This window comes from Lissotriton vulgaris, chromosome 3_1 (genome assembly GCF_964263255.1).
Source record: "Lissotriton vulgaris chromosome 3_1, aLisVul1.2, whole genome shotgun sequence".
NCBI lineage: Eukaryota > Metazoa > Chordata > Amphibia > Caudata > Salamandridae > Lissotriton > Lissotriton vulgaris.
Window position 1 is genome coordinate 422,073,102 of NC_141689.1, and position 21,666 is coordinate 422,094,767.

Sequence of the window (21,666 nt, forward strand, 5' to 3'; positions counted from 1 at the left end):
CTTTGGCTACCAACTTGCCAGCCAGGCTATCTCAGCCTATGTGGCCATGTGAAGCAAACAGGAGATCAGCCTACTGAACTTTAGGGTCTCTTGCTGCTGACTGGGCTCAGGAGTCGGTTTGGCCATGAGCAGGATACAGTAGGCACAATCCTTTCCTTGGCTAACCCAAGGTGGAGCAGGGTCCTTGATCCAGTAGGGCAGTCCTTCTTTAGCCCTCCTGTTCAGTCCAACAAGATCTGAGTTCCTTTTTATACCTATAAATAGCCCTCAGGGGAGGTCACAGTCAGTAGCCAATGGGCTACATGGTTCCCTCCCTCCTGATGAATTCTTCCTGTGTGGCATCTAGCTATCCCAGAAGACTCCATTCAGCACACTTCCAACACTGCAGAGCCCCCATCTCAGCGTGCAGAGCACCCAGGTGCAACGCAGAGGGGTGTGGCTTCCAGGGGGGCTACATGCCCCATAAAAAACACTTTGGCAATAGTTGGTCCCAAGCGCCGGTCTGTCTGCCGGAACAATGGAGCAGCCCCACTCCCAAGTGTTTGCCATTATCCCTTCAAAGGCAGCTTCACCTCTGCAGCTTGCCTTTTGGACCAAGGTAGCACCTCTTCCCCACGCGGGCTTCTATTGTGTCCTTACCTAGGAGTCGAGGGCAGAAAGCTTTTTCGGGGACAGATGCTGAGTGCAGCCGTAAACAGGCCCATGGGACTTTGGGGAACAAAGGGGCAACTTTTTAAAAGTTTTATTCATTTTTACTTGGGCATCAATTGGGCTTAATGTAATGTGTTGTTTGACCCATCGGTGTATCAACTTTAGTTGTCCCATTCAGGAGTTAGCACAGCTGAGGGGTCAGTGGGTAACCCTGTACTTGCTACAGGGGCAACCAGTCCTTTTCAAAATAGGAAAGGGCAATTTTGGGTTTTTAGTGTCTTTGCATATGATGCACATCCTGCTTTAGAGCTCAATAGGCCTGCTGTAGGGGTGACTTGCATATTTTAAAAAGGGAGATTTGGGACTTTGTCATGGTTCTAATTACCAAAGTCGAGTCAGCAGTGAACACTGCTCGTCCAGGCCCCACTGACAGGCTGAGAGACATGTTTTCTCTTTGGTAACACCACAGGGTCGCAAAAGTAATGCTGCAATCCCTTGGGTGACCTTCTGACTAACAGGCCCTGGGTAGCATATACTATGGACTTGCAGATAAGTTAGCTTATGTCAATTGGGTATAAGCCATCAGAACATACCATTTAAAGGCTAGGGCACTGGCACTGAGGCTTGGTTAGCAGGCCTCCATGCACTCTCAGCAGCATCAGTCCAAAACCTTGGGGGTGACCATAGAAAAAGAGGCATTTCCATACAATTTTCTAGTATATGGGACCACGGTGTAACCAGGGCCTGTAAGTTAAATGTCACATCTCTTTGTGTTTGCTTTGTTCGCTCTAAGTTGACAGGATATGCCCAGACGTGGGTCCCTTGCTCACTTTGCCACTGGATTCAAGCTAGCCTGGCTGATGAAGGGTGTTACCCAGAAACCGGTCCCAGGATGCTTGTTTCCGGTTCAGTGAAGACCTGGCTTGGCAATTCGGGCTGGACTGTTCCCATGAGGCACAGGGTCAAGCCTAATCTGCATATAGCTGGGTCTGAACTGAGGCTAAAGAATGATGGATTCAACCCAGATCCGTGATTGGGGGTAAGTGTCTGAAAGGTTCCTGCACTCTGTTCATCCTCTCTTGGTGTTTGCACAGGAGAACTGTAGCACCCATTGTGCCATTCACTAGAATAACAATGTAAACATGACTGTGGGCCTGTCACAAGTAGCCTGGCTGTGAAGGTTTAACTGCAAATTTAACCCTTTCAAAATCACCCATTTTGACTGGCCTACACCTGCCTTTTAAATATTTATACGTTTACCATACATAGGCCTTATTACCCATAACGACAAAAATGCATGGTATTTAAAAGTAGGCTATGTAAAAGTTTAATATTAAACATGTCCTTACAGTAAGAATGCCCTCAAATCTTATTTCATTGTAGCAGGTTTGGCTGTTTCATAAGAAAACACTGGGATGTGATATTAAATGCTAATCCTGTACTCAGGAATGAGATTAGCTAGAAAAATAATGAAACAACTAACTTTATTAGTTGTTTAAACTACTATTCAAGTGAAGTCAGATTTGTTCTAAATATTATGGAAAAATAACTTTAAAAAGTCACCTTGCCCTGCCTAAAGTCCCTGGCTAAACCTGCATTTGATTCCCACTTTGACCAGCATTTAAATAAGATTTAAATTAGTGAGAATGAGCTGTGAACTTGCTCCCGGGAGAAAACCAATAGGCTGACCTGAATGGGCAGAGATGACCCCTCTTAACCTGACAGAGTATGCAAGGGGGGCTGGGAGGATCCTTTTTGTCATTAAAGTGTCAAGTCCTGCTTCAATGTCACATTCTGTTTGACAGGTCTGCTGGGGCGTTTCATTTGCCACTTGGATAGCACTTCAAAGAGGCCTCTCCTGTCCCAGCAAATGTTTGCTAACACTTGAGCAAGACCCTTCTGCTGCCTCCCCAGCCAGTCAGGCACCAATCAAAATGGGTCTCTTTTCACATTGCAGTGTCACAGCCTGTGTGACATGTCTGATGGGTTTATATACAACATTTGGGGCCAAATGAGGGAAACAAAATGCCATAACAGTTTGTGTTTGTCCACTGTCTGGTTGCTGAAAGATCAGCTCGGTTATACCAAACATCAAGCTAAAACTGGACTGTAGTGTTACATGTGGGAGAACTATAGGTTTACCATAGTACACTCCCCCCACACACACCCAGCCCTCAGAGCCAACAGTGTGGCCAGACATTTTGACCATCATGAAAATGCGCATACTGGGTAGGTTAGCGCCGGGAACCTTACCCCATTGCTTAGAGTATCTCCCGGGTTCATTCCTACCCACAAGATGTGCCAGGCATAATTGGGACATCTCCAGACACCCACTTCAGAACACACCTGAATCTGTCTGTGAAAGATCAGAAGAGGACTGAACCTGCTGTCTGCAACCCAACAAAGAGCTCTGGAAGACTGGACCTTCTCTTTCTCTCTTGTGCCCAGAGCACTGTGTATTTTGTCAGCACGTCAAAAAGTTAAGTGTAAGTGCTTCTGTGTAGAATAGTCTAGAGTCAGCCAGTACTGTCAATAGAATGTTGGTGCTGAGGTGAAGAGAATGTGAGGTAACAACCTAAAGTAAAAAGCTGAAGACAGAGGAGTCCAGAATAAAAGCATAAATAGGTGGAGACCAAGAAAAACGATTTTACAGATTGCCCTGGGAGAAGTCTCCCCGTAGCTAGGCACATGTGTAACATACAATTAGAGCGTTACCAGGGGTCTCTTTCAGAATAGCCTGAGAGAGGTCCTAGATTTCTGAGACTCCAAGAGGCGTTTCCAGTGAACCACCTTTCCTTGTCATTAGGAAAGCTGTAGATGAGAGCAAGACTGTGAGATAAGTAGTATTCTGGGTGAATTACCAAGATTTCATCCATTATGCAACAGCGAGCTGATGGAATCATTCTGTTGAAGGCATGTAAACGAATATGACAATGTGTAAGGCATGAGCGCTAAGAGTGAAGGATTAGTATAAAAGAAATAACAAAATGGACATGTACACATACACTTATTCATAGATTTACCACAGGTAGAGGAGCAAATAAATATGACGGTCATTATAATTAGTGTGTAAGCTGAAAAAGCTAGTGAATGAAGCCTAAACCCTACAGAGGTTGCGTCCGGACACTCATATTCCAAACGAGTTAGGCTGTGGGTATGGATTAAATGTAAACCAAACGTGTAGGCAGAAAAGTGCAGAGACTAATATTCAGTGATAGAAAGTGCAAAGAATGGAAACATGAAATGTCTGTACTTAAGCAAAGCAGTGCTCTGCGATGGCAGGAGCCAAAACACAAGGGTCCGAGTGCACTGCCATAAGGAAGCACTATACCATAAGGGCTTTCTTAGATGCAAAAGATCCACTGGATATTTATTGGCCAAGGATGAAGGCATGATAATCAGCTACTTCGTTCATAACACATAGCTACAAAAGAGTGAAACCCCTGAGTAGATCTTAGTGATTCAGTCTCCTTAGAGTAATGGGTGGCTCTAGCTTGTTAATACATATTTTTTAACCCTAGGACAGCTGCCAGTGGTCTTAAAGGCACAATGCACCTTTTCACCGGCTAAAGCTGTGCTGCCAATGTACTCATTGTCATTTTTTTGAAGCATTAAGAAAGTGTAAATGCTTCAGTCTACATACTATCAATGTATACTTGTAATTGTTTATCTTTTTATGAACACAAATTAAGAAAATGTGCCTTTGACCGGTATATACATTTAAAAAGGGAAAAGGACCACGCATGTGATATTTCAGCATACAAGCAGTTTTCAGTAATAGAGAGTGAGTCTGAGGTCTGATGTGTGCAAAATCAGGCAGGAGAACAGAACATGGCTTTATGGGGAACCCACAGTAGCCATCAGTCGTATTGCTTCAACCACCCTCATGATCAGGTCATCGATTACATTTGTGAAGGCATGGAGGGGCGATGACGGATATAGTATTCATGTGCTGTGGAGTGTTTCTACTTGACTACTTTCCAATACAATCTTGAAAACATGTCCGTGAAAAGAGTTCAACCAAAAGCTTCTCTTCAATGTTATTTCTAATAGGAGGGTTCTCTTAAATCTCTTCTACGTCGAAGAAGATAGTATTGAAATGTTTGAACAGGGCTAATTTGTTTCAATGTTATTGATCCAACAGAGGAAAAAGTGCACCTCCCATGCTCAGAATCGTATAGCTGGATACCAATAGATGTCCTGACCACAACACCTAAAAGTAATTAGATCTAGAAAGTAGAAACATAGTTACATTTGATTGCACTTATGTTGCTAACATTTTTATTTGGAGGAAACTAATGCAGTAGCAGTTAACACCTTCCCCCCAAATCAGATCATGAAAACCGTACCTGTCCTTTGGTAAGTTGATAAATTGCCAGTGTTGCAGCTAGGTGCTGAGCCTGCATGCTATCTTCTGTCACGATCGTAGGACACACCGACAATTTTTCATCATTGGGCTTCATAATCTTCACCCTTCAAGATAAAAAGCACGTGTATTATGTAAAACAGTCAACGTACACATCATGAATTTGGACTATGTATTAAGCGCGGATTTAAAAATGCAGCAGCAAACTAATGGGGTGTATGAACCACACGTGTGAGTACAGAGGGCACCTATGGACAAAACATAGCTCAAGGAACATATACATATTCCAAATAATTACGTGCTGTATATACTAAGGAAAGGCTATGTTGGGATGAGAGGGGAACAGCAGGGGGTACGCACAGATAAAGGGCAGCTGGAAAATGATAAAAAGGAATGTTTTCGTTTTTTCCTAAAGAATTTCAAAGATGGGAATAGTCGGAGACGCGAGTTATTCCAGAGTCTTAAGACCCTGCTCACAGATAACAGCATTAAGGTTCACCAATATGTGATGATACACAACTATACTTGAGTCTCCTCTGCTTCGCACAACCCATGCCTCAAACGCTGCTTGCACATCATCCAGATCTGGATGTACAGCGCCTACCTGAAGCTCAACCCAACCGAGACAAAATTCCCGTTTTATGCCAAGAAAAAATAAACAATATACAGTACAAAAGCTGGCTGAATGACTTATGATCTTATTACAATAGACCTTGAGGTAAGACAAAAGATCTCCAGCAAACAGCCCCTATGTGGAATCCTCTGCGCATTGCAGCGCCAGCCCGATAATGAAGCATACCGCCTATTGGTGGGTGAGCTTCAAACAGAAGAAGCCTCATATGACCGTGGTTGGCCTAGGTACATCAGGTACATCATGCAGTGCAGCGAGTTACCTAGCTGTGCTGCGGGATAGGCAACGGGAAGGAATGCGCAGTACTTAACAATATACAGCACATTCCTGTCATTTCCCAGGACTGGCACACAATGTGCTGCCATGTACCGATGCAGGCACCCTTGCGCCTTGGTGCAAGGGTGCCTGCGTTGTAAGCAGGATTGTTTTTGTGGAGGATGGGACACTGACCAGCACAAAAACAATCCTGAGAGACATATTTCTCTTTCTGTGTGTGCTGCAGCATACACCGAGATTTTCACTGTGCTGCAATGTTCACTGTTCTGCGTTTCTCTAAATGTATCAAGTCTTACAAGGCCACACAAGGCCTCCTCAACTGGTTGGCGGTCATTTCTTATATCACTTATTTCACAATACCAAAATTGAGTGTGCACCGTCCAAGAGGAACTCAACACCCAAAGGTGACATCACAAGATTCTGGAACATTAAATCGAAGGTCACTCTGCAGTTTTGGATAGTTTTGTAGCACTGGCAAAATTAAAACAATATTTCCATGGGCTAACCTATTTAAACTTCAAGGGCCCAGAGTTATAACTCCCAAAGACCACCTGAGAGGATGAGGTGTCGCTCTTCAAGTCAGTTACAGGTCACTAGATACTGGATGAGTTGAACTTGAAATAAATGTGTTGCAAATCAGGGCAGGGTGGCTAATCCTGAAAGACTTTCTTCTCCAAATTAAAGGTGCAGAGATCAGAATTCCCCTACACCGGTGGTTCTTAACCTGTGGTCCAGGAGCACCGGGTTTCCGCGATGCCTACTCATGGGATCCACGACTTCTTAGAAAATTAAATAATATTAACTGACTTAAAAAGTGTATATAAATAAAGAAGCAATATGTAAAAATGACATTTTTCAAATGCTCTTTAAATGTGAAGGAATTTGAAATTGTGGCAAATGTACTAACATTTAATGCAACACGCCGCACCAAGGCAACTTGCTGCGCTGTGTTGTGTGAAAGGGAGACATCAGAAATGCACCCTATTTACAAAGATATGGCGCACTTCTGCCCTCTCCTTGCGCTGGCACACTGCCAAAAACAATCCTTAAAGGCATTTTCCTTTTTACGGGGAGAAATAAAGATCATTCTCCTTGTTTACCCTGAATCGGGGAGGCATAACAATTGACGCATTCCCAGGTTTACAACTCATTGTAATTATGGGAATGCACCGAAATACATGAGTGGATGCGTGGGAACACCCACACTCCACCCATGGAATGCCTCCTTACCAAAAGATAATGCAAGGGCAGCGAAATTCCCTTCCTTGCGTAAACTTGGATTTACTAAACCACTCAGAGAAACATAAATTCTATGTCAGGACCGGAAGCTTCAGGTTATGCTTTATCTTTTAAGAGTCCAAAAGAGGGTTTTTAGTCATGTTTCTAGCAAAGGGCGCACAGCTAAGTAGTAGTGCAAAAATTATTACGGGATATCTGGTAACTATGAGGTGCAAAACAGTGAAGAGGGGATAAGCCCTATAACCCCCCAATGTAGTCATCGGAAAAGGTGTCTTTAATGTTCATGAGAACCAGCCGACACGTGTTTCGTCGCGTAAGGGACAGTCTTCCCGCGACTCCTCAGGGCTAAGAAAAAGTATTTTTGGGAGAGTCGCTCTATCGGTGATACTTCCAATCCGACAGGGCCCTGGACTGTGAAATAAAAAGCTGAATGTTCGAGAATTCTCTCAGTATCAAATCTAACCTTTAAACACCAGATCAGCAATGTTTCCTCTATCTCCTTGTGACAGTATTAGCCCTGTCCAGACTCGATTATGGAAATGCCCTTTTTATGGGCTTGCAAAAGCAGAATCTACTTAAGCTGCAACGTCTGCAAAATGTAGCGGCCAGATTGCTGCTGGATATTCCTAAATTCTAGCCAATCCCCCACGGACTGAGAAAGCTGCACTGGCTCCCAGTGGAAAAAAGGATAACATTTGGATCCTTATGCCTAGCGTTCAAAGCATTGCACGGGGTCGGTCCTCAGTTCCTGAAACAACACTAACCTGGTATTTACCTGGTAGGAATCTAAGATAATCACAGAGCAAATTCTTACAGACCCCCAGAGTCAACGTGCGCTATACAAGTTCTCAAATCAAATCAAATCTAAATGATATGGAGGAAGAGCAACTCCTCCTTGAAGAAAATCTTGTGCCCCCGTTACTCAATCAGTCAATTGAGTCTTGGCAACCAGTCACGCCTTCTGTAGAGGTATGCTTTTAGTCCCCCCTCCCTTCACACAATGATAAAGGCTTCCTCTCAGGTGACTGGCCTCACATGGCTGCTATGGCCTGTATCGTCCAGTACTGGCTCTCTGACCCAGCGAACTCGGCTTGCTCCATTTGACGGAGGGTATGTGAAATTCCTCTCCTTTCCAAGATGTTGACTCAGACCAGTCCCTTTCCCCTCCCTCAGACACTGATGACTCTCCCTCCCCTCAACAGAAGAGCCATTATAACTATTCATGCCCTTCTACCTCCACCCAACCCCTGTTAATCCGCTGGACTTCGACACAGACCCCATTGTTCACCCTCACTCCTCTGACTGGGCTCTCTTTCCACCTGTCACAGACTACGTCCATGACTGCATCTGAAAACGGTATGATAAGAAGCACGCAATTGTTTGCTCTCCAAGTGCCCTTGCCCCGATATCCCAGATAGGGTGACCCCCAAATAGATCCCACTCTAGTGACCTTCCGGAAACGCTCCCCTAAGGACCCCTTGAAAGGGATCGACAGGTTTTGGAAGGCATGTTAGGATAAGGTCCTCAACTGGACAGGATCTCTTTGTTAAATTCTAGGGATAAAGTCACCTACAAGTAAAAGGCTCCCCCATTGGCCCGACACATTGGCAGGTTGGGCCCAACGGCCTCCTCTTTGGAGACAAATTCGTCAAGGACACCAGAAAGTTTGTCCATACATTCATGGCCCTTCACAAGGCGCAGTCCTCCCTGCATAAGGTGTTCCAGAGCCAGTGCCTTTTTGGACGGGCCGGTTGATACAGAGGGCGTTCGCCCATCTGTCCATATACAACTAGCTCCTCCAGAACCTATCAAGGGCAGAAACCGGTTCCGTAACGCTGATTCGCAGACCACTATCCACCTCTCCAGACACCGCGGAGGGCACTCCCGATATGGCAGAGGCTCTTTCCAGGGCAAGGAAATTTCAACACCGCTTCCAGCGCCTCCGGTACGGCTGATTCCTCCGTTGTCTGTAAAGCTGGGGGCAGAACAAAAGACTTCCTTTCCAAATGGAGATCTATCATGCTGGATCTGTGGGTTCTGGAGACCGTTTCCGGTTTCAAACTGAAATTTTTTGAAGATCAATCCTTTATTCGGGATGAAATACTCCAACTCGTCCAGAAAGGAGCAATTTGCCACTTCTTCCCTGATCCCTCTGGGTTTTGCAGCAACATCTTTGTGGTCAACAAAAAGGTTCCCGTTTGGTTATCAATTTGAAAGAATTCAACAGTTAGGCCCTTTATCCTCCATTTCAAGATGGAGGGGATCCACCACCTCAGAGATCTTCTCACAGACCGAGATTCTGGATGGTCCATCTCAATTTGAAAGACACATACCTCCCATCTTCCTCCCGCAGTACAAATTCCTCCAGTTTGTTTGGTTGGGTGAGTGGTATCATTTCAAAGTCCTTCCCTTCTGTGCTGTGGTGCTTTACTAAGGTGATGTGTCCAGTTTTACTGACCCATCTGTCCGTGACTGTTGAACTGCTCCAAGATTTGGGTTTCCTGGTGACCCAGAAAAATGCCCTCCTTCCTCCCACTCAATGCATAGAGTTCCTGGGCTTCCAAATCAATTCAGTGTCAATTCTCCTCTCTTTTTCTTGGCAGAAGATAAGTTCTGTCCAAAAAGATATTCAGTCCACCCTCTACAGGGACATTATCTTCCTGAGGGTGCTAGCCAGGATTGTGGGCCTGCTGGCATCCTCGATACAGGCGATCTTTCCAGTCTCCCTGCACTAGAGGGCCTGCCAGCATTTGGAAAATCCATCATCCCCAGTGAGGTCTTTCCTATTCAATAATGATCAGTCTCACCCTAGACACCAAAGCAGAACTGCTATTGTGGTTCACCACAAGTCAGCCTAGAATGGTAGGGCTATTTTGGGCTCCAATCCAGATGTAGTGACCGAATCAGATGCCAGCCAGTGGGTTTGGGGAGCAGATGCTGAATTACCTCCACTGGTGGGCGATGGAACACAGATCAATCACAGCTCCACATAAATTGCCTAGGACTCCTGACTGATTCGTTCACCATCAAGACCCTAGGTATGTGCACTTCCAATTGTTGTGTACTGCTGAGGATGGGTAACATCTCTACAGTCCAGCACATCAACAGATTAGGCTGGACCAAATCCCAGGTTTTGATGGAGATTGCCATAGAGCTTTGGCGATATTATCTCCTTCACTGCACCTCAGTGATTGAAGCATATCTCCCAGATCACGACAACATGGTGGCAGATTGGAACTCGCAGCATCTCCGAGACGCCAGCAAGACCATTTTCCTATTGCTTCAGAATCACTGGGGCCCAAGCAACATTGATCTGTTTGCCTCGCACCTCTAGCCTCACGCCTTTTTAATCAAATTCCAAAATGTTTCTCCTGGTGCCTGAATCCGATGGCTCCAGCCACGGACGCCTTTCTGCAGCACTGGAACAATCCTCTTTACTAAGCCTTTACCCCTTCCTCTTGACTCCCAGAGTGCCAACCTAAGCCTTCAACCAATATGCAGAGTTTATTCTGATCACTCCACTTTGGAGATCTCAACCCTGGTTCCCCGTCTTGCTGGAGATGTTTCTGCGATTGTCCATCCCAGATTCTTCCGTTTCCAGATCTCCTTATGGACCCGTTAGGCCTTCTGCACGCCCGTTAGGCCTTCTGCACGCCTTGGTGATAAAAAAGCATCTACTTCTCATGGCGTGGTGCATTTCAGGGACCCCTGGTTCTTGTTGGGCCTTTTGGAACAGGCTGAATCTTTTCTCCTCAGTTCATGGTCGGGGGCCACTCAAACGATATGCCTCGGCTTGGAGACACTGGTTGGGTTGGTGCAACGAACGGGGTCTGGATTCACTGGGGGCCCCCATTATCTATGTCATCAACTTCTTAGCGGAATTGGCTTCTTCAGAGCTAGTTCACTCCTCGGTTAACAACTATCGCTCAGCTATTTCTGCTGGGCATTCGTTGGCGAATAGGTAACCCATTGGGGACCACCGCTTGGTGAGTTGAGTAATGAGAGGCGTGTGCTTACCCAATTCCCTTTTCCCCAAATATTCTTTCTTGTGGGGTGTAAGCTGTTCTTTCATTTTCACAACAATGGCCCGCAAATTCTGACCTTTCGCAAAAACAACTTTCAGCGAAGCTGACCATGCTTCTCTCTTTGGTCCTACAGCAGGATATCTGATGTAAAAGCACTGGATTTAACAGGTAGAGTATATTTTACCCCAGCAGGGTCTCTTTTATTGTATCCAGGAGAACAAAAACCGGTTCCAGCAAATTACATATCTGCATTTTCCGAATAATCCTAAACTATCCATTGTGCAGTGTTTAGAAGAATATATGGATCATACCAGGGACCTCCGCAAATTCGCTCGAGGCAAATTGCTAATTTTCCATCAGAAGCCTTTTAACCTGGTTTCTTCAGCCACCCTAGCATGATTGGTGAAGTGGCTCTTGGGGGAGGCGGGTGTTGACACCAGTAGATTGGGTGCCCAGTCAGTCAGAGGAGCAATGGATTCTAAATATTTTTCTTGGGTTCCCAATTACAAGACATCATGAGGGCTGTTGACTGGTCCTTCAATTCCGCCTTAACACCTTTTACTGAAAAGCCTATATTGGATGCAGCCTCAGTGGTGTTAGATCAGGATCAGCTTTAACCCCTTCAAAGCTCCTGATGGAACGGTTCCGTCATGAGCATCAGTCGCGCTCTGCTCATGACGGAACCGTTCCATCATGACCACACCCACGAATGGAATGTTCAGCACCGGGGAAGAATCGGAGCAGCAGGCAAAGTGTTAAACAAGCATAATCCGAAGCCTCCTGTACTGACATAGAAGTCTGGACGCTAAAGCGTCTAGAATTTTCAGTTCCATCAAGGACTGGGAGGCGAGAATGATCCCACCTGAGTTAATGTTGTCAGATGTTGCATGATGTATTATACCCACCCTAATGTCTGCTTAATGATACGGCTGTGACTCACTCAGCAGTGAATTAGGAATTGCACTTTTTTTCTTCTTGCTAGGTTCTGAACAGAATCAAGAATAGATGAATTCCAACAGATTGATCTGCTTTCCAGTTATCCTTCCGGACGTCCTGGCAGAATGTTCTGCCCCAGACCGTTAGTCGAGTGGACAGTTGGTTATTCTAATTTAAATGAACAACAAGGATACCCAAGATAATAGGACTGTTCGCTGCCGTTTGGCAAAGAAAGAGAATTTAACATGGCGATTTGACACTATGGCTGTATAGGCTGATTTGTGTATTGTTGGTGTTGTCACTTAAGGAATGTTGGGAAATGTAGTCTTTGTGAATGTTAAAATGTTACTGGCTGCTGTGAAATTATGTTAATAAACAGCGAAGAAAGAGAAAGCATAATCCTTGCCTTCGAGTCCTTAAAAGAAGTGAAAATTCTAGACGTGTTAGCTATAAAAGGTTTTCAGTGGCTTCGTAACTCCCCTTAAGGGCTAGCATCACCATGTGTGACACAAGGGTAATGCAAGCCCTTTATAAATCTGGCCCTAAGTTAGTATTCCTGACCCCGGCAGTGAGTGGGTAGATCTGCCAGCGTACTTGTAACTGAGCAAGCAACACTAGGTAATCCAGAGTGTCAGGTCAGCAGAGAGTCAATGATGAGATTTAGCAACCTTAAAAGGGTAGGTCATCCAAATACAGGTACCTCAATATACGTTGTAGGTTGGTTTATTAGGGAAACATCACCAGACAACCATCCACTGTGTAGATAGCTTTAATCTTCTATATTGGTCCTAACGAATTGCCGCGAGATCTGAGGACTATTAGGCGAGAGACATGTTGATCACCTAACAGTGCACCAATTCTGAAACATTATTTCAGAAGTGCGCCACCCTGTTTTTAACCAGGCTGGAGGCCCTACTGATTAAAATTTTTCTCTGGGACTTCCAATTCCTGTTTTAACAATCACTCTGTTCATTCAACTGCACTCCTTCCATCTACAAACATAGGTCCCTTACCACCATGGCACCATACGGTAATTTGGAATAAAAGATCTCTGCCAAAGAGCCCCTCATAGGGAGCCCGTCAGGTATTGCAGCACTGACATGACAAGGAGCACACCCTATGATGAAGCATAACACCCAGCCGAGTGTTTGAGGGCCCTAATTCCAACAGGAGAAATTCCCATTCCCCCTGTACATCCATGAGGACTTAATGACCACCAAGTCCTACAGTCCCTCTTAATTCACGGTAGAAAATGCCAACCTTTTTGCGTTGATCCGAAGTTAGTATCCTCAGATTGATTCATGGGTAAATAGTATGAACAATGAGTGCCCTCAATGGACTTTAGAAATGCTCCAAACTTCCCATTACATTCAAATTTGTATTTTCTTTATATTTGTTTGTGAATAATTCATTATTTGTGCAATTATATGATGTATGCTTGTTTTTGTATTTTTTGTGTGTATTATTTTGCCGCTCAAATCATTAAAAATACATAGGCTTGGGTTCCTGGCTTCCAGTAATCACTCATAATAGTTCCCTAGGTTCGATTAATTATTCAGTGGTGGTTCCAGTAATGATTAAGTGGGGGTCCACAAATGTCAAAACCTTAAGAACCACTACCATACATAACATGACTTGCATGTTCTCCATTTAGTAGCAATAAGAAAAGCAAACACCCCATCAATGCATTTGATTGACCATCAAGCATTTGCCCGCATGCAACAAACAGTAAGGGGCAGATTTACGACTTCTGACGCATCTCTGCTAATCAGCAGAAATGCGCCAGAAAAGTTGTGACGCATCTGCCCACCCGTGCGCCACCACTGATGCTCCGCATTTACAATGCGGCGAAACCGTGGTGCTTGGATGGGTAGATGCGCGACGCATCCCCGGCGGAAATGCAGCGCATCGCTGGAGTTGCGTCGCAAGAGCGACGCAGCTCCAGCAAGGCTCGGGGTGCCCGATCTCTAACATGCTGTGTCAAACCTTACGCCTGCTTCAAGCAGGCGCAGGGTTTTGACACAGCATGGCCCTAAAAGTGACTGAGTGAAATCTTGTAGATTTCACTCAGCCACTTTTAGGAGGCGTTCCTACGCCGGAACGCCGCCCCCCCCCCGCACCAGAACCCCTCCTTAAGGCACAGGGCTTTACAACGTGACTCATCTCCCAGGTGCGTCAATTTGTAAGTACCCCGCACCATTGTGCCGGATTTGCGCCACCGCTGCGTCACAAAAGTGACGCAACTGCAGCGTAAGAGAGGCGCAAGGGGCTTGTAAATCTGCCCCTATGTGTCTGCGTAGGGACAAAGCAGTTTGGAGACATGCAACTGTCCTTGATTTCGATCAACCTATTTCTAGGGCATCATAACTAATGAGGGCTGAGGTTCACCAGCATGTAGTGGTGTTCTGGGATTTAGTTGAAAGCAATTTGTAATCGTGATATGGAATACTTACCAACACTTTTCCAGCTATTCCTCCAATTCTTCTGGAGACCGATTTTTGGCATGCATTTCTCACGTGTAGAATGGCATTAAAAGCTATTAATGTGGGTGGAGAATTGTGCAACATCGTGAGGCCACCGTCCCTGAAAATTCTTTTTTAACTATGCAGGCGATTCTTTGGCAAATGTGACTGCAGAACTTTCCATCTGAGGGTCTTGTTTACCGTCCGATTTGATAAATTCAATATAAAATAATATATAAAATCAGATTGTTCAACCTTAACATTCGTTTTGAAACACAGATCTAAATTGTAATAAATAAATACTAGGTTAAGTAGCTTATGCATAAAAGTAAATACAGGTACATATATTTAGTCTATAAAAAAATTGAGCAAACGCAAACATACCTACATTTCCAGTATCTGCCGACTGCCACTTTTTCAAAGGATGGATTTGAACTCTTTGGAAAGTTTTTTCTGCACCAGTCTATCAAGAACTGCTTCGGGGATTTACCCGTCCAGCTTCGGGCGGTGTAGTCAAAGTTCCGAACATCGAGAGGTTCTTTCTTTTTTCCTGAAAAAGTACAAAAATTATCACTTATATGGCATATGTTCAAGAATAATAAAGATTTTGAAGTCGTTCATCTACTTCTGCAAACCTAGACATATGCTAAGTAACTAACATTTATGGCGTCATAAGTCTCTTCTTTATTTAGGGATACAAATATGTAAGGCAAGTTTTGCCATCAGGGGCACACATACAATCACCTAAATGTATTACATCAAGCTATTTAAAAATCATAGTATTCCAATGTGCTATCAAGGAGAGTTGAATATTGGTCTGTCAGACAAGCACTTAAGAGATTTTACAGCTTGATATCAAATGGAAACTCCAAATACTAGTCAATCCTATTTTAACCAATTAATGAAATAGTTAGCATAAAGGCATATTTTCCAAAAAATAATTTGCAAATTAAAGGTAAGCTTTTCATTTAATGGCTAAGAAGACAAACATTGTTTGTACCATGTTACAATGGCACCGTTAATTCCAAACAGATTCTTTTGTGTGTCTCACAGTCAAACCTTAACAATGATCTAGAGTGTTAATAGCATCCATGCAAAATACTTGATTGGACGGCAGCACAAGCAAGAAACAGACATTTTGTTTTACTTTTCATGCCTAACAATAGCAAAGGTGAAACACAGAAAAAAATGCCTTGAGGTGTTTGATTAAAGGACACACAGGCCACTGTGCATGAAGGGGCCCAAGCTGCACAAGCACAATAGGGTGTGCTTCACATAAAAAAAGCAAGAGACTTCGTAGCTTAGTGTGAGTTGGCAGGCTGTCTTTCCGACAAATGAGGGTGAGGGCACTCTCAACTCCACGCACCCTCTTGGAGGTTTTCAACCTCAGTACAGGAACTTCAGAGCATCTAAGAGATGAATAGATATTGAACAGACAGCAATTTAAACAGGAAGAATTTATTCAGTTTACAAAAACCGAGACAAGGCTCTATCATTCCACATTCGGAGAGGGAAAACCTGATTTGGAAGATCTCCATGGATCCAGATATCAGATTTCTCCCTCATACATTCAATACGATGAGAGATTCGAGCTCCGTTTTTCGGTTAACTCCAGTCATGGAGTTTCATACCAAACTGGTGAGAAATGATTTAGCTTAAGTTTATATAGAGCTGGGTCTCGGACCCACTAGTGAGCAGAGTCTTGCCTAGATCCTGAATCTTGAGTCTTTACTTGAGACAGATGAGTATAACACGATTTTAAATGTGCTTCCAACATGGACAAAAAGTCAGTTCAATCTTATGAAAGCCTGGGAGATAGGCTTTCCATTACGAACATTGGCAACCATTTTGGCAGCAAAACTTTGTTGGATTGGATTTTTCAGTCATAAAAGTATTCATTTATTGGCTTGACTATTGCATTAGCGGTCTTGCCCGATGCTTCTCGAACAAGAACAAGCAGACTTCATAGTTGTATGACAGAAAAGTTGGAGGAAGACTCAATAACTTTATGGTGGCTCTCTATACTTATAGGGAGTCAAAAATAATAGTATGGTATATTTACTTGTCCTGGATTTTAATAAAGTGTCCGTCAACCTCTTCCTTTAATGCTGGTGTTTTACTCTAGTTTTACAGAAAAAAATCTTTGGGGCTGATTTACAAGCCCCTTGCGCAGCCAGTGCATCACTTTGCGTGACGCACCAGCGGCACAACCTGCTGAGTGATATTTACATTTATTTCTAAAAACAATGGTCCCTAGACTAGGATTAATGAGAGCAAACAATAAATATAGACCCAATCAGTACTATATTTGACAGCTGCCCAGCAGGATAATTGTTTTTAATATATAGTTGTTTAAATATACACAAAATTCAGCAAGAAACAAATAAAGTGGGACACAAGCCTGTATCCAACTTAGTGGATAGGACCTACAACATGAAATAAAAAGGCTCAGACAGAGTAAATTGGTTGTATTAGACACATTGTGGCAGGACAAACAAATTATAGTGGAGACATCATTACACATAATAAGTATTAAATAAAGAGATGTATATGGCGTACAACAAGTTGACAGCGTTTCGATCCTTACAAAAGATATAGGATTCTTGGTTTGATTATCCAAGGTCCCTGACCAACCTTATTTGGGTTCCCTTGTTCTTCATAACAAGAGTGATATTTACAAGAACATGTCAAGCCACCCTGCATGACTTTACCTGTGCTTGTAAATATTGCCCCTTTTCACACAACACTTTGCGTGTTAGGGGCATGACATGGGTGTTGCTGTGGGTGTTCCCACACAACACTAATGTCCACTGATGCATTTCCAGATTTACGAGCAATCGTAGATCTGGAAATATTTCAGAATGCTATGCCACCCTAGGGCATAGCCACGCTGGGGAATGTTCAAAGATATCAGATCCCCCCCCCCCTCCCTTTCATTTGCTCTGCCCCCTCCAAAGGGAGAGGATGTAGCCTGATGGCTAGAGCTGCCAACTTTAGAGCTGGGGAACAAGGTTCGAGCCTCGGCGTCAGCTCAACATCCTTTGATTATGGACAAATCATTTAATCTTCCCATGCCTACCAAAAAAATTAATCTGTCCTTGTGTAACGTAACTGCTGCTAATGTAAAGCGCTCCAATACATTTGGTTCGAGTTTCGATATATAAATCTGCACCCAAAAAAAGCCCCATCCATGTCGGAAAGGGCTGTGGTGGACACAAAGCTTCGCCACTCCCTAGACCAGCGATTCCCAAACTGTATGTAGCGACCCACTGAATGGATTTTTGGTAGGTCGCAAAAGTCAGAGCAATAAATAAAGAGGCCTTTAAATTCTGTCACATTTGCCAGTGCTTCACAGACAGAAGTAAAACATTAGAAAATATCTCCTGACAAATTGCAGCTTACTCATTTGTCATGGGAAATGGTGTTTACTCTCTTTTTCTTACTGCAAAGTGAGAGGAGTTTTTTAAGTGAATGGTGTGACAATGTTGCTGGAGTACAGGTATTGTGAAAGGAAAGGCTGTAGGATGTTCTTTTTTGCAACACATAACAAAATGTAAATACCTTGAGCAGTTAGGAAAATAAAAATGAGGCACTTTTTTTGAGTAATTCTGAAGTGTGATGGAGAAAGGAATTTTATTTGGATCAAAACAAAATAAAGAAACTTTAATTGATGATGCACAAATGAAGAATTTTCACACAAACTCGTTTACCACACATCATCATTTATGTGCTATATCGTTTAATCAACAAGGTCTGTAAAAATGTAGTGTCTATTTCAATGAAAAATCTGCAGTCGGTAAATTACAATGCGTTTAGTTACATTCACAAATCGCCTCGCCTTATGTCCATTAAAGATAGATGGGTCGCAAAAGTTTTTCGCTCTAAAAATTGGGATGTGGTTCTAAAAAGTTTAGGAAGCACTGATCTAGACCCTAACCCTTCAAATCCAAACTTCTTTCTCCCCTCACAAAATGAAAATCTTTTCAAAGTTGGGAGGTCTGGATTACAGTTATCAGAATTAGTGATGGATAGTTTAAAATGTACTGCAGAATATCTGTGCAGTTCAAGGATACACTGTAGACATTCCTGAGTGCTATGTCATGCACTGACACGAAGCAAGAAAGTATCATGGGAGATTTACTAAGTTTTTACAGCGTGTTTGCGTCACAAAAGTAATGCAAATCTTTTTTTTCCAATTTACTTTCCAGCGCTAAACTTGTTTATCGCTGGAAATAACGTTGAAATAACTGGAAAGGAACGCAAAGCAGGGCATAGTGCTGCTTTGCAGTACTTAGCACCAAGGGGACATACCATGGGTGGAGCATGGGCGTTCCCAAGCAAACACCCATGGCTTCTTATGCTAAACCCCATCTACTAAATAAAGGAGACCGGGATTTGTGTTAGAAAACTGTGCCCTTGTGAAGTAGGTGCAAGGAAGGAGAAATACTTTAATTTCTCCTTCCATTTCTGACTTTGTACGTGTGCTACACTTTACAGCACAGATACAAAGAGGGAAAAGGGTTAAAGTCAGTGTATGCTATGTATTTAGTACTGGAAGGTTAACCTTCCAGTACAAAACCAATGCTAGACACAAGGAGAAACTCTTGCATCATGGGGCAAAGGTGTCTACATGGCGCACGGCAGGTGATTTCAGCGGCGACGCTAGCGAAAGGGAAGTAGAGTGCCATATTTCTGTAAATATGGCGCTCTCCTCCTCTCTCCTTTTCATGCAGCACATCATTTGCGGCTGGGGCTGCTGCACTGCGCTGCGTGAGTAAATGGTAAATCTGCCCCATAGTCTTCTTCACAGGTATAGTTGTGTGAAACCTTAATTTAATTGGAAGAGGACTGCCGAAAAAACACTGGCCTTACGTTCAGTTTTTTTCGTTTTCCTACAAGATCCTACCCCACTGTAGCCATCTGCACACAAAAGGCCTTTCTGCGATTTGTTGGCCTCACTAATATTAGAAGATGTTGGACCAAAATAATGCAAATTCTGACACTCTGTCCCCTTCAGGAATTAACTCACTCAGTATCAACTACCCACCTAACTTATCGAAAAATTGAGCAAAAAAGTTCAAACAAAATGTTCTAAGGAGCAACCCTAAAACTCTCCTATCCAATTCCTATTTTTGCTTCTCAAAAGGAGCCATCAAGACTGATCTAATCTTCCACACGAGTTGTAAAGCAAATTGGCGGAATGTGTTTTACTCCCTCAAGGTAGTCAAAACCTCATACAACACCCCCCATGGCCTCAAACTGGTTACAGCACCCTCCCCCCTTCATAAAACAAAAGCCAGTATCTCAATTTATCAAAATGGCAGCATCCTTATCCAAGTACCGGATAATGACCTACAAGTGTTTGAATCAGTGTTTAGTACCCTAAAAAAGTCAAGTAGTAATCCTAACCAAACCTCCCAGTCACCAGTCTCATACTTTGACCACAAATCAGTACCTTAGACCCACCAACACTGCCCTAAGAACATCACCAAATGACAACCGTAGCCCTCCAGTCCACACAGCTTTACAGCATCTCCAACTAGACCATTCGACAAACAGTCCCATCTGCCTGAAGAGCAACCACTCTACAACTGGAAGGGGGTCATAGTACAAGAAACATCCCCTTGACACAGAGCAGGTGTTACAATCCGCGTCATGGTTCAATCAACCAAACGTAGTGCCCAACCACCACCCTACATTGAGACCAATGAGACAGCAGACTCCAATCAGACAACTCAAGGCTGACCTAACTGAAAATACTGGACGTAGGACGGACGAGCTCCATGCAGAAAAAAACACCCCCAATTGAAAAATGAAGGCAGGGCATGAAAGAGTGCAAGCACTCACAATGAACAATAATATGCTGTGTCAGTGCCTAACACATAACCTGCCTGTAAAACTAATCAATGACATCTTGCAACTACTCAGGGAAGACATAGAATGGGTCATGAAGAAAATAATCACACTTATTTTCACTGCAGGGTAGATGTTAACACCCTCTTCCAAGCGCTTTGACTCACCAGCCAGCAGAAAACACATCTACAACAGCAGACTCACAACGCCCTGAGACAACAAGCTTTACCGGCAGAGAGGAACAGTAGTAAACACTCTTCTAAGATACTACCAGAGCACACATAATACCTCCCCCGACATCATCCAACATCCCGATCATCAGGTTATCCAACTATAAAAAACGGAGGCACAACTCTCTACAAGCCAATTACAAAATCCTGATCTCGACTGCAATAAACACAATGCCCACTACCGTGACTCAAAAAACAGTGACAAACCTGTAATGCATGCTGAACAACTGCAAATAAGCTGTAAAACAGGCAACCTATATAACAGACGTAATCCTAGCACATGATCTAGACATTCTCATCCTAACTGAAACCAGGCTAAACCCAACGGCAGCCCCAATACTGGACCTTCTTATTCACTCAGAGTTAGAAATTGGATTTTTAGTAGGCTATGGCATGTGCCAAAGCAAGGCAGAAACAACCACTCTAGTCAGGATAAGGGAGTTTCTCTCCTAAAATAACCCCTGCTCACCCCCTTGGTAGCTTGGCACGAGCAGTCCGGCTTATCTTAGAGGTAGTGTGTTATGCATTTGCACATAACCAACAGTAATACAGTGTAAGCACTACAAAAGGACACCACGCCAGTTTAGAAAAATATCCAGTACTTTTAATATTTAAGACAAGACCAAAAACGATAAAAATCCACAATACAGTACTTAAAAATCTTCGGTTATCAAAATATGCTTGAAAAACAGTTCCTTGAAGTCTATAGCTCCATCCGGGCCTATCATGCCGTCGTGAGCAAACAGATCCAAACAGTTCTGGCTGACCGCGAGGTCGTGGGCCAGCTAGGGTGTCGGGAAGACCCGCAAACAGTACCTTTTCGAAATGCAGGGCGTCAGCGACCTCTCGTTGAGCTTCCAAAAGCACGGCCTCCACAAGCATCTGTTCCAGAGGTCGGTGCAGGAGTCGTCGAGGCCCTCGAAGTCACCCTCGTTGCAGATCGATCTCCTCTCTGTTGGAGTCAGGAGCGCTGGCGTCCGCAGGCGTCGGGTGCTGC

At 43.8% G+C, this 21,666-nt stretch overlaps 1 protein-coding gene across 1 annotated transcript in view; it reads right to left on the reverse strand.

Annotated features, from left to right (window-relative positions):
• DHX29 (DExH-box helicase 29) overlaps positions 1-21,666 on the reverse strand; it is a 930,480-nt gene that overhangs the window by 344,346 nt on the left and 564,468 nt on the right. Inside the window, exons 9-10 of the mRNA XM_086960636.1 lie at positions 14,971-15,136; positions 5,001-5,124 (exon numbers count right to left, since the gene is read on the reverse strand). Coding sequence (XP_086816762.1) covers positions 5,001-5,124; positions 14,971-15,136 — 290 coding nt within the window. The remainder of the gene's footprint in view (positions 1-5,000; positions 5,125-14,970; positions 15,137-21,666) is intronic.